At 35.4% G+C, this 12,278-nt stretch overlaps 1 protein-coding gene across 5 annotated transcripts in view; it reads left to right on the forward strand.

Moving 5' to 3' along the window:
• Positions 1–12,278, forward strand: part of RIC1 (RIC1 homolog, RAB6A GEF complex partner 1) — a 52,731-nt gene that overhangs the window by 19,189 nt on the left and 21,264 nt on the right. For 3 of the 5 annotated variants that reach the window (XM_062599627.1, XM_062599629.1, XM_062599630.1), the window contains 4 exons: positions 8,283–8,390; positions 9,405–9,547; positions 9,789–9,925; positions 11,279–11,370. In XM_062599627.1, coding sequence (XP_062455611.1) covers positions 8,283–8,390; positions 9,405–9,547; positions 9,789–9,925; positions 11,279–11,370 — 480 coding nt within the window. The remainder of the gene's footprint in view (positions 1–8,282; positions 8,391–9,404; positions 9,548–9,788; positions 9,926–11,278; positions 11,371–12,278) is intronic. The other 2 variants (XM_062599628.1, XM_062599631.1) reach the window with 2 other exon arrangements.

Consider the following 12,278-nt stretch of genomic DNA (forward strand, 5'->3'; position numbering starts at 1 on the left):
ATGAAAATTAACAAACCTAGCTGCAGTAGCCCACAAAACCTTTTTAGTTCTATCAATATCTGAAGCATAGTTCTTATGAAACTGAGGCTTTAAGAAAATACTTTAAGATGGCTGGATGGGAATTTTTTTTTCAAATGTAATTAAATATGCCTTTTAAGACTTAATCAGTTTCAAATGTACTGAAGTGGATATGGTAAGTGTTAAGGAACTGTTCAGCGTTATGCACATGAAGTGCAAGGAAAGAATAATGTGATAAAATTAATGCTTGTATCGTAAGAACAGTATTCCACCATTAACTTAGAGTATTTTTCCAAAGAAGAAAGGAAGCTTTTGGGATGTCTTCTGGAGTCACTTGATATATGTACATATATGTGTGTGTGTATATATGTGTATATATATACACACACTTGATATATATATATGTGTGTGTGTATATATATATATATATACACACACACATATATATATATATATTTTTTTTTTGTAAAACTGTAGTATTTTAGGAAGGTTATGAATTAAAATTGTCTAATTGAAGGAAATATTTTTTTTCTTTGTCAAAACTTGGCTGGGAATTGCTAGTCCATTCCTGAAGTAAGTGCTCAGTGAAAAACATAACCTATCCTACTTAATTTGTTAGAATAAAAGGAGGGAAAAGTAGTAATTGGCTTTCAGATTGAGCCAGAATATTCTGCATTTTTTTTTCCAGCTCTTAGAAACTGGAGCAGACTTGGAACAGTTTTACTGTTGGCGACCAGCCCACATTCTGGGATATTTTTCCTTAAGTGAGCACAAACACGTAGTCCTACTTCAATTAATTCAGACTATTTTTACCACTGTATTAAAAACAAAAAAAAAAGCAAAATTAAAAGATGAAGAAATGTCTATATGGTGAGATAGCCTCTAGCTCTATACTTTATAAAAGTGGCAGTAGTACGTGCAAATTTATAACTTTTAAGCTGTGGCAAGGTACAACAATATTTTTTTTTTTTTTGAAGTGTTCCTAAAGGAATTTTACAGATATTCCTTTGTTTCACAGTGATGAGATCTGTAAGACCCTTACAGTAGAAGCTTTTCTGTACTGATCTATTAATTATTTCTCATGAATTTTGGTAAGAGTGACTTAAGCTTTTTGAGTGAAGACATAGTGTGCAGTGATTTAATGCCAAGGATATAATGCCAGAAACAGAACAAAACAGCAACAACAAACTTTATATGGTTTAAAAGCTACATGTGGTGACTGTAGATTTAATTTTTCCTTGACTTTCTTCATGTTTTCAAGTGTAACCTTCAATTGACCTTCTAATGAAAAGATATAGTACAAATGATGTGTAAACATAAAACAAGACTTGAATACTTTCAGTTACCTGAAAGAAGTTTTAAAACTTCTTGCTAACTTCTTATCGCTTACACATGCGGTTAGGGTACTCATGTCATACTCTTTTTGGCACTTTTCACATCTTTTTCCTTTTCTATAGCAAGACTCTTTATAGGCACCATAAATTACATCATCAGCATGAAGACAGTTTTTCTCTGATTCAGTAGATTTAAGATGAGTGTGTACAAAAGTTTGTACTTTAAACTATAGAATAATCAGCACCTATGCAAGGCAGCTGCTTAGAAGTATAGTTAATTAACTTATTAAAGCATTTGAGGGGGGGAGAATTACATTTGAACTAGACTTCAACAGTGTAGTTTTTCTAGTAAGTTGTTTCTGGCATTGGTTGGATGATGCATATATAAAACTAGTTTTGTTATGGAATTTTTATTAACTGTTATGGTGCTTTCTTGCCCATTATGTGTGCTTTCAGGAGGTTTAGTATTTCATTAAGAAGTCTTTGAGATGGGGATAACTTGGTAAACCATTTAGCTTTTAAAAATGAATAATTGAGTAGTATGCTAGCTATTTATTACTGTCCTCAAACCACAGAAAACTGTACTAACTGTAACTGTACTAAAAATTACTTTTTATAACTCTTATCTTTTATAATTGGAGCTTTTATAATTTGTTTTGTAGGCTCTCTTAGTTAAATTTTGATTGCCCAGCTGTTGCATTCTGTGTATATAGAAATACACATACATATATATATAGCTCTGGATTGTACATGATACACTTCTTTTGGGCTAGTTGCAGTATCTTGTGGGAGATGCAGATTTAGGAGACAGACTCCCCCTATGAAGGAAGAGCTCACAGAGCAACTTGTTTTACTTGTGCCAAAATTGTTCATAAAAAAAGTATTATCATTGAAGGATTATGTATTTAGAGATGATAATACAATCTGTTTAAATCTGACTTACAAAAAAGTAATAGCTGTACAGACAGTACGCTTAAGTGAAGTCTTGGCATGAACCCTTGGACAATTAATAAGCATTGTCTGGTTGTACTAATACAACAGTAATCAATGTTGCCAATTTTCTGCTGTTGTGACTTCAGGGAGAGCAATGGGACTACTTCATGGTATGAGTTCATTCACAAACATTGTTTACCCTCTTTCTCACGTCATAATGCTTCTAATAGCAGAAACATCAAACTGCTTTTTGCCAAAAGCACTATTGAATTAACTATCTTAGCAGCAACAACTGTGAACTTCATAGTGTCAAAGTAGTATAAAAATATTTAGTCTTGTTAGTTTCACTTATTTGTTCTAAAGATACTTAATGATGAACTGGTCTGGAGAGTTTTTAATATATTTTTTCAGTAAAATGTCGTCATTTTCTCAAGCAGCTGTGATTTGACTCATGGGAAGTGATGCTGTTGACTTGAATTTTGTTATTGTATCTGACATTTGGACACATTCACTTTTTTTGGAAGCATAGAATTTGTTCAGGATGAGAGCATCCATGAACTTCTCTAAATTGTTATACAGCCATAACTGGAGTTATGATTTTAAAGTTATGTAATATGCAAACAATCTAGGATTTCTTTTGGTTATGGACCTATAAGTAATAGTTTTATTATGTGTTATCTTCTGCCCAGCCTTCATGATGTTAGTTTTTAAGCACCTTCTTTTGTCTATTGAAATTTTTGTTTGATATGAAGTGCACTGTAATCCCACATACTTAAGGTCCTGTTTCCTCTTTGTCTAAGGAACATTATGTTCAATTTCTCAGGTACTTTAATCTCTGAAGGTATTCAAATCATCAAATACCTTTGTGCTGTTGTGCTCTTGATAGTAATTAGGTTCTTCTGTGTGTGACATCCCAATGGTAAAGCCATAAACTGATATCACAACAGTCTGGCAGTTTCAGAGGCATCAAATAAAAATGTAAACCAGCTTCCTGTATTACTCTGATTACTCCAGATAGTAAAGAGGAAACTTAAATCCATATCTGTTACCTCTACCTCCCAATACAGTGCTTCAGTGATAGATAAATAAAACTTTATTTTGAAAAACTAGAAAATTCTTCAGAACAGTCAGGCTAAAAAGGTGTTGTGTTGTTCTTTGTCACAAATTAAAGAAGTCTGTAAGTATATGCTTTACTGATCAGCTTCTAAAGGAGTACTGTCTGTTTTTTCCAGTGAGGCTTTTCCCTGGCTGTGGAGCACTGTGGCCCAGGATAGTTTGCTAGTAACAGCATGAGTTAATTTATAAACATAAATTAATTTAGTTTAGAAATTTGTCTTTTTTTTTTCCTATGTTTCTGCCTGTTTAGGGAAAAAAATTCTTCTTTTGGATTGAAAAACACAGACCTGATTGGGTTTGAAGGAAGCAACCATATTTCTTTAGGAAGAATAGGATAAATTGAGCTAGTAGTAGATTTCAGATGTGTGTGATACATATTTTCCAGCTAATTTTAATAAAGAAGACATCCATATGATATGTTGAAGGACAATCCAGGGAACTTTCTGTAAGTTTCATACTTCGTTTCAAGTCGTCAATGATCATGAGAAGTATTCCTATTTCTGCTGGAATCAACCTTCTTTCTAAGTATTTCTTGGTTGCTTCTGCTAGCAGTGATTAAGCCTGCTAATTATATTTCTGAGTAAGTTTTGTCTGTGGATCATACTGCATCATTTAGCCACCATTTATGTAGTAAAAGACATAAATGCAGCACTGTTCTATTGGAATGTCTAGCGTGCTTACATCCTGTGTTCTCCTTGGACCTCCCCCAACCCCAAACAACAAACTCTTAGAAGAAGAAGAAAAATAACCTTCCTATTTCTTCTTCATCCATCAGATTCAGGAGAGGCTGACTGGTTATAATTTTGCTTAGTGCTTTCCCCTTTTTATAGTTAGAGTACTTAAATTTCTTTCAAAAATACTATTCTCAGTTTTCTCATACTTGTATCTTGCATCTTTGAGCTTATTGTTTTTTTTCTTTTAACAAAATCAAAGTATTACAGAGACAATACCTCTTAGGAATACAACAAGTTAGGATTTCATGTGGGGATTTTAGCAATTCACTTACATTTGGGGGAATTAAGGGCTAGAAGTGAACAGCTGGAAAAGGTCAAGGTAGGAAAACCTTAAAGAATCAGTCTTTTGGAAAGAAAGGCAACCCTTAACGTAGAATTTTTTTCACCATTCTTCTTAATCCTTATTTAAAAGATAATTTATAAGATTCAGCAGCTTAGATTTTCAGTCTCAGCAAGGTATTTTATTAAACATATAGGGCTATTGTTTGTGAATAAGCACATCATCTATAATGTGAAATAGAGAGCAGAGAATGAACCTTGTGACTGGAACTTCCACCTAAATACAGATTAAAATGATCTGAAATGTCCACTAAAAACTTGCATTTTACCATTAAAAATAGTCTGATTTTCCTTTTTTTCCCTCTTGTTTGGGATGTTTTTAGATCACGCGTATAGTGGAAAGTTTTTCTGAATTCTGAGTTTGAGAAACCTATTCAAATTTTTAGTTACATCAGCAGATAAAGCAAGTATCTTTAAAATTAATGAATAAAATACCTGACCATGGAATCTTGCTGCATACAGGCCTTCAGTTATTCACGGAAATTAGTGCCAGAACTCAGAAAATAAAGGGACAGGTAATAGACTTTTGTGTGCTTGACTTGTAATTTTCCCTATTCTTTAAATCACAAACTCATTCACTTTGTGAAGATGTCTTTAAATATGTATTGAAATACAAGTAGAATTGAAGCAGTACTGTTTGTTTCATACATTGTTTAGTCATTACAGTGTGCTCATTCCTTTCAATCCTTCTGCAGAGCTTAGTTACTTAAAATTTGTATTCGAGTGTAGCAGATGCTGATGTGGCAACAGACATTCTTTCCTGTTTCTGTCAGCAGTACACATTCTTGATTTAAAGGTCAGTGTAACTTGTAGCTGACTCATGAAGATGTGGAATGTTTGTGAAGACAGTGTAGTTTTGCTCCTGCCAGTAGTAAGTTTCTTTTTGATGTGGAGAATTTATCATTATGTATTAAACAGATTAAAGTACTGACATTTTGATTGTGATAATAACGCTCCCAAGGAAAAAGTATACCCGACAGTAATAAATCAGCTGAAATTAGCAAATACAATTGATGATTTTGCTTTTATTTAAAAACACCTTTAATTTTAAAAACAGACGAACAAAATGCTGTCCACATGGAGACTGCAATTTTTCTTTGAGCAAAAGATACCTTTTAAACTGTATGTTCCTATTCTTGCTTTATAGTGTGTACTCTTTAGAAATGTTGTATTTATACTTGGTTGTATACCTCAGTCAGTTGTGAGAATCATATTGCATGTTGCGCTATGTACATATAGCAGTAGTATTTATACAAGCATCAATAATATTTATGTGATCATTTTCATTCAGTTTTAGTTGCTGAGGTTGATTCAGTTATACCATTGGTTTTAGCCTTGATAATCTGTAGACATTTTGTCTTGCTTGGGAGTATGTTGGGCAGAGAGAAACCTCATGAGGTTCAACAAGGGCAAGTGCAGGTTGCTGTACTTAGGGAGGAATAACCCCACGCACCAGTACAAGCTGGGGGCTGACCTGCTGGAAAGCAGCTCTGCAGAGAAGGACATGGGAGACCTAGTGGACAAATTGACCATAAGCCAGCGACGTGCCCTTGTGACCAGGAAGGCCAATGGTCTCCTGGGGTGCATTAGGAAGAGGGTTGCCAGCAGGTCGAGGGAGGTGATCCTGCCCCTCTCCTCAGCCCTGGGGAGGCCTCAGCTCAAGTCCTGTGTCCAGTTGTGGGCTCCCCAGCACAAGACAGACATGGAGCTACTGGAGAGAGTCCAGCGTAGGGCTATGAAGATGATCTGAGGGCTGGAGCACCTGCCCTATGAGGAACGGCTGCGAGAGCTGGGCCTGTTCAGCCTGGGGAAGAGAAGCCTGAGGTGGGATCTTATCGATGTGTACAAGTACCTGAAGGGAGGGTGTCAAGGGGATGGGGACAAACTCTTTTCAGTGGTTCTCAGTGACAGGACAGAATCTGAAGCACAGGAAGTTCTGGCTGACCGTGAGGGGGAATTTCTTCCCAGTGAGAGTGACGGAGCCCTGGAGCAGGTTGCCCAGAGAGGTAGTGGAGTCTCCTTCTGTGGAGATCTTCAAGGCCCACCTGGATGCAACCCTGTCTAACATGCTGTAGGTGACCCTACTTGAGCAGGGAGGTTGGTCTGGATGATCTCCAGGGGTCCCTTCCAACCTCAACCATTCTGTGATTCTGTGATGCTATTATATGCGTTTTCCATTTCTTTCACCCTTTTTACCCTTTAAGTTCATCCCATGCTACTGGACCAAAGAAGGACCTGTGCATTCATGGCTTGAAAGACATGTCTCCAAACGCTTCTTGAGAGGGAGAAGCAGCAGTAGTAGTTTTTTGTCTCCTTCTCCTTCCCCTGAATGACAGATTACCATAAAGACATAGAAATCTGAAGGAATTAATCTTGTATGGTATAGCTTTTCTTTCGGTATGAAGTCTTTGACTCTAAACTTGCCAGGCCAAATCAGATGTATTTGACCTCATGGACTTCAAGAAATGCAGTTTCATTTACAATTTAAGAGAAGAAAATGTTTTTATTAATTAGTTATCTTTTTAATATCTCAGTCCTCTTGTCACTCCCTGATAGCTAGCATCGTGAAAGTCTGTCTTTTCCCAAGTCAACCGTATTTGTAATTAATTATCTTTTGAAATGCAAAACAAGCATTTCATATTTTTTATGTTTATACAAATGTAGCCCTTATGGCAGCAGATTAACTAACCTTACATTAATTGTTCTCATTTTTACTGAAATTCTTGATGGTCAGTATGGTTTTGTTCTGGAGAGATGTTCCTAGCTCCTTCTGCTAACTCTAGCGTATCAAAGGTCATTGTGGTCTTACCTTAACTAGCAAGTTATCTTTACTGTATAAAAGAAGGTGTGGCTTCCATCATCAAACAATTCAAAGGAATTATTTGTCTTGCTATAAAGTGATAATGAAATTACTGTAGTGTAAACTGAGATCAGTCAAGGCAGGAAGGAGATCAGTGCATCCTTGTGACGTCAAACTGACGTGAAACTGTGGCTGCCCTGCTCTCTGCTTCTTACCTTGCTGTAAGAAAAAAAAAATTGTCAGTCAGAATCCCAGTAAAGATGATGTGATTATGTGTACGTATCTATTGTTACTGACTAATGAAGTTAGACCAGATTTGACTCTAATTTGTCTGCAATGACTTTTTCATGCAAATTTAGATTTACTGATTAGTGTAGTCCTGTGTTCTGCACTAGATGGCATGATATTTCAATACTTAGGATTGTATTTCACTTATTGGAAAAGTATTATTGTTAAACCTCTGATAATGTTATCAGAGGCAAATGTGGAATTATTTGGTGATGCTGTATTGAAGTTTAAAATATATTGTATTTTATGAGAGAGTTTGCATGTAACATCTAGAATGAAAGAAACAAAAATTGGAAACTTTCTGCATCTTGAAGTTGGTATAGTGTGATGATCTATTTAGAGGAAGAGCCATGTTTGGCCATGTCTTTTCTAGATCTTAAATTTTTTGTTAATGAAGAAATACTCACATGGATTACTATAATAAATGACTACCTGTTGGGATATCTGTGCAGCATTAATAGTGTAAACACTTATCTTGCAAAAGGATTTTAAGAAACATACACAATCTAAAATCTGTAGTGCATTTTGGTGAGGAATGAATTGGAGATGTTCTGTGTTTATCTTCATAAGCAGTGGAATCACTGCTTTTCTGAAATTGATTAAATCTGTGTGGAGAACTTCTGGAGTGCATTTCTTGTTTTCTTTCCTATGTGAGTCAATAACTGTTTTCTCTTTTGAGACACATCTTGTTTCAGTTTTAATATTTCTGTTTTCTTTTAGAGGAAGCCCGCATGTGAAGGGGACCCCACATTATAAGGAAGAACAATGTGCTCCTTCATTAAATCTAGAAATGAAGAAAGTGCTGGACTTGCAAGCGTCTGTTACAAGGTGTGCTCACTAATCATATGCTAAGACTTTTTCTGCATACAGCACTTGCTTATTGAAAAGGGAAGGGAAAAGCCAAAAGGAAAATACTAGTAAATCTAAGTAGGTAAAAATGTAAATTACTGTTTGGGAAATAGTACATGGAAAGTAGACATTCTCTTTTTTTCTTGGCTTGTATATACTGATACCTGACAGTCAATATACTGACTAAATATGTGATTTAGGGATTTTGTGGACATATGTATATCAGAACAAAACTCTGGACAGAATTACAGCGCCTTACCTACCGTGTACTTAGGTTTGCTAGTTTGTTTTAGAGTAATATTTTGTTCAACTCAATTTTTTTTGTGGTGAATGCCTTTCCTGTAAATAAACATTTAACGTACTGAATGAGCATGAATGAAAAGCGGATGAAACCGTGTAGGATGGGAAGGGTGTGGGATGGGGGAAAGAGAACAAAGTGCAGTTTGGCAACAGACCTTGTAAAGAAGAGAGACATTGCAGTAACTCCTGAGAAGATGCTGGTTTTTATCTGTGTGCAAATAGATCAGCAGTGTTTTGAATTTCTGAGATCTTTTGGGGAGGACTGTAGGAGAAATCTCTTAACAAGCTTAGACCACAGGTTAGAAGGTGGTTTGAAATTATTTATAGTCAAGGCAATATTGATGATCTTCTAGGATGAATAAATAATTGATTGTGGGTAGCAATGTATTATGTTTAATGAAAAAAAAAAAAAAACTTCAGCAGTTTATATACCAGTTAAATAATTACTGTAACAATAAAAACCTGTTCCTGAACTCAGATCCTTGAGGGAGAGGAAACAAATATACCATATTTTGTCAGTTTGGTACCTTTACTGTGTAGAGAGCTTCTGCACTTAATTCATAGTTTATTTTATGTAATTAGCTGACATAGCTGCTTAAAGTGTGGTAATGTAGTGGTTGTTACATTAGCTGATATTTCTGTAATACTGATTTAAGCTGCAATTTTTTAGAGAATGACAAATGCATTTGTTAGTTTGCAGTCTGTGTTAGAGGATCTACTTGTTGCTACTGTTGATGGATTTCTCCATCTTATTCACTGGGATGGCATGACCAATGGAAGGAAGGCCATCAACCTATGCACAGTTCCATTTTCTGTGGACCTGCAGTCTTCTAGAGGTAGGGGTGTGTGTCTGTTTGTTTTAAACTTATAGCTAAATATTGGAGAAATACCCTCTAATATAAAACATGATGTTGTCTGTTCTCAAACAGAGAAAAGAAAAAATGTCCCTTTTATAAATGTGGATAAATTGCCTATTGAAATTAGTTTTTGCTCTGAAGTAATAAACAAAACTGAAATCTCTGCTAGCTTGCAGTGGCACTGTGTTGATGTATTTTAAAATCTTTAATGTTTTCTCAGCAGGTTCATTTTTGGGCTTTGAAGGCGTTCACATCAGGGATATGGAGTACTGTGCCACACTTGATGGATTTGCTGTTGTTTTTAATGATGGAAGAGTTGGTTTCATTACACCAGTGTCAAGTAGATTCACTGCTGAGGTATTTAATACTTTTGGTGCACATTTTGAAATTAGAGTTTTTTTTCCTGCTCTTTATTTCAGTCAGCTTACCTAAAAATTATTTTTATAAGTATAAACTGCTTAAAAGACAACATGAGAGCAATGCTGGATGTCATACCATAGTTTGAATGAGATTGTTTCATGCCTAGATGTTGGCTCTGTGGGAGAGCATGGTTGGAAGTAGATTTGATCTTTAATTATATGTCATCTCAGAATCTCGTTACAGTCCTGAAGTTGTGTTCCTATCTCTGCAACTGACTTTCCATTGCTAGTTATAAGAGGGGGTAATAAGGGGTAAATTGTCCAGTTAGAGTGTCATATACTATTTCTAGCTTTCAGCTGTAACTAGGTCCATCTTGTTTCATAGCGACAAATTTCAGAACTTTTTTAAAGGAATCTTTTCCAAGCCATATGTTCTGTTTCCTGAAATTAAGCTTCCAGCCACACTAATCATTATAATTAGAGTTCTTTATTTTAATTACAGAAAAAAGTAGAAGGATTTTTGCAGTTAAATCCAGATTCCTGATTTGCTTTGGTTATTCAGAGCTCTGATAATCAAAATCCAACTTATGTGTAACTTGTTGTATTGTTCCTAACAAAAATTAGAAGATGATGCCTGTCTGTAGGGAGACTACTTATCTGAACCATGTCAGTTTAATATTGAAATTTGCAATAGAAATAGAATTTCAGATAGAAATACAACCTACCTTAATATTGAAACAAAAGATATTATAAAGACTTTGATTTGATGTTTCTACATTAATATGCTAGGCAGTTTAAATATTGCTATGACTTGGTATTTAAAATACAGCTATGTTTCTTGCTGTAGATGCACGGACTGTAAAGAAAAATGCCTAGATGATGGTCATCTAGCAGATGCAGATTATGGGATTGTCTCTGCCTTTGAAAATGTGGCTGGAAACCTGTAGTGAATGGACAAACATGTCCAGTAAACTGGTGTCACGCTCATGGGAGAAGAGTGTTGCTGTCACGATTTTGTGGAATTTTTGACTGTTATCCCCAAATAGGCAGCTAGATTACAATGTAGAAAGGTTGGATCACTGTGCAAACAGCTCTATATGTATATTCACATTTGTATATATCTATGAATGTATATTACACATATATTGTTTGGTTGGTTTTGACCATGTCTGTCAAATTGGTCTAACTGGGAGCATCTTGGGATTGGTACTATGAAACCCCATTTCTTGGACAGCTTTGAGCTTTGGTTCAGTGATTGCTGAATTTTGTAAAAAATACTGGATAGATGCTGACTATCATGATTAAAAGTACTGTTTAACCAAAAAAATTGTGTGACTGCTTTTCTTTGCAGCAGCTCCATGGTGTTTGGGCACAAGACGTGACTGATGGAACTTGTGTGGCAGTAAATAACAAATACAGACTAATGGCATTTGGATGTACCAAGTAAGTTTTGTAAGACAAATTGAATGGGAGATATATTTTTTTAATAAAGCATAAGTACTAGTTTCTATTTAAAAAGTTGTGTTGCAGAAGACTTTAAAGGTGAAAATAATCAGTCTTGCTAGAGGTGGTATAATTACCTTGTCAGGAAGGTTGGAGGAGGGAAGAGAAGAAATGATTGCATAGTTGTGATAAAGCTAGCACTGATGCTTGTTTTTTTTTTTTTCCCCATCTGTGGAAAATAAAAGTAGCTTGAGCTGTAGCAAGGGTTGGGAATGTGCTGATGTCCCAGTTAACTCTCAAGGCAAGATTATAAAATCAATTTTAAGCAGTTAATCATGCTCACAGAACAAGAAATAGGAACACTTTGCACCAAACTGTGAAGTGTTGATTTGGTTGAGAAGACTGTTGCCTGTTTGGATAACTGAAATATCCATAAATTAAAAAGCTGGGAAAGTGCACTTAGTTCTGGTGTTGGCTTTCTTGTTCTTTCAAGACAGTTCCTCCTATATAATCTTGTTCTAGAAGGGCTGGAGTGTACTGTTTTAGAGAATTTTGTAAGAACTTGGTCATCTGAGTAGCTTAGTCTTCAACTATTTTCTTAGGTATTCTGGGTTGTGATAATAATGCTGTATTTTAACGTTTGCCTGTGAAGCAAAAAATGGTTACTGTAATTCCTTAATTTTTCGTGTGCACTAGTGCACTTTAAAACTTCAACACATAGTAGATAATGTGTCCATTGCATGGATTGTCACGGAGTTGGAAGCCGTATAAATACTTGGGTTTCCCTATGTGTATATGTTTTCAGAAAATGGAATACTTTCAGTTCTTCGGGTACTTCGTAACCTATGCTAACCAGGTTTTGAGTTCCCAAAGGTATTCTGGGGATCATTTTGTAAATATGTTTTGTG

The sequence above is a fragment of the Rhea pennata genome, chromosome Z (assembly GCF_028389875.1).
Source record: "Rhea pennata isolate bPtePen1 chromosome Z, bPtePen1.pri, whole genome shotgun sequence".
NCBI classification, from domain to species: domain Eukaryota; kingdom Metazoa; phylum Chordata; class Aves; order Rheiformes; family Rheidae; genus Rhea; species Rhea pennata.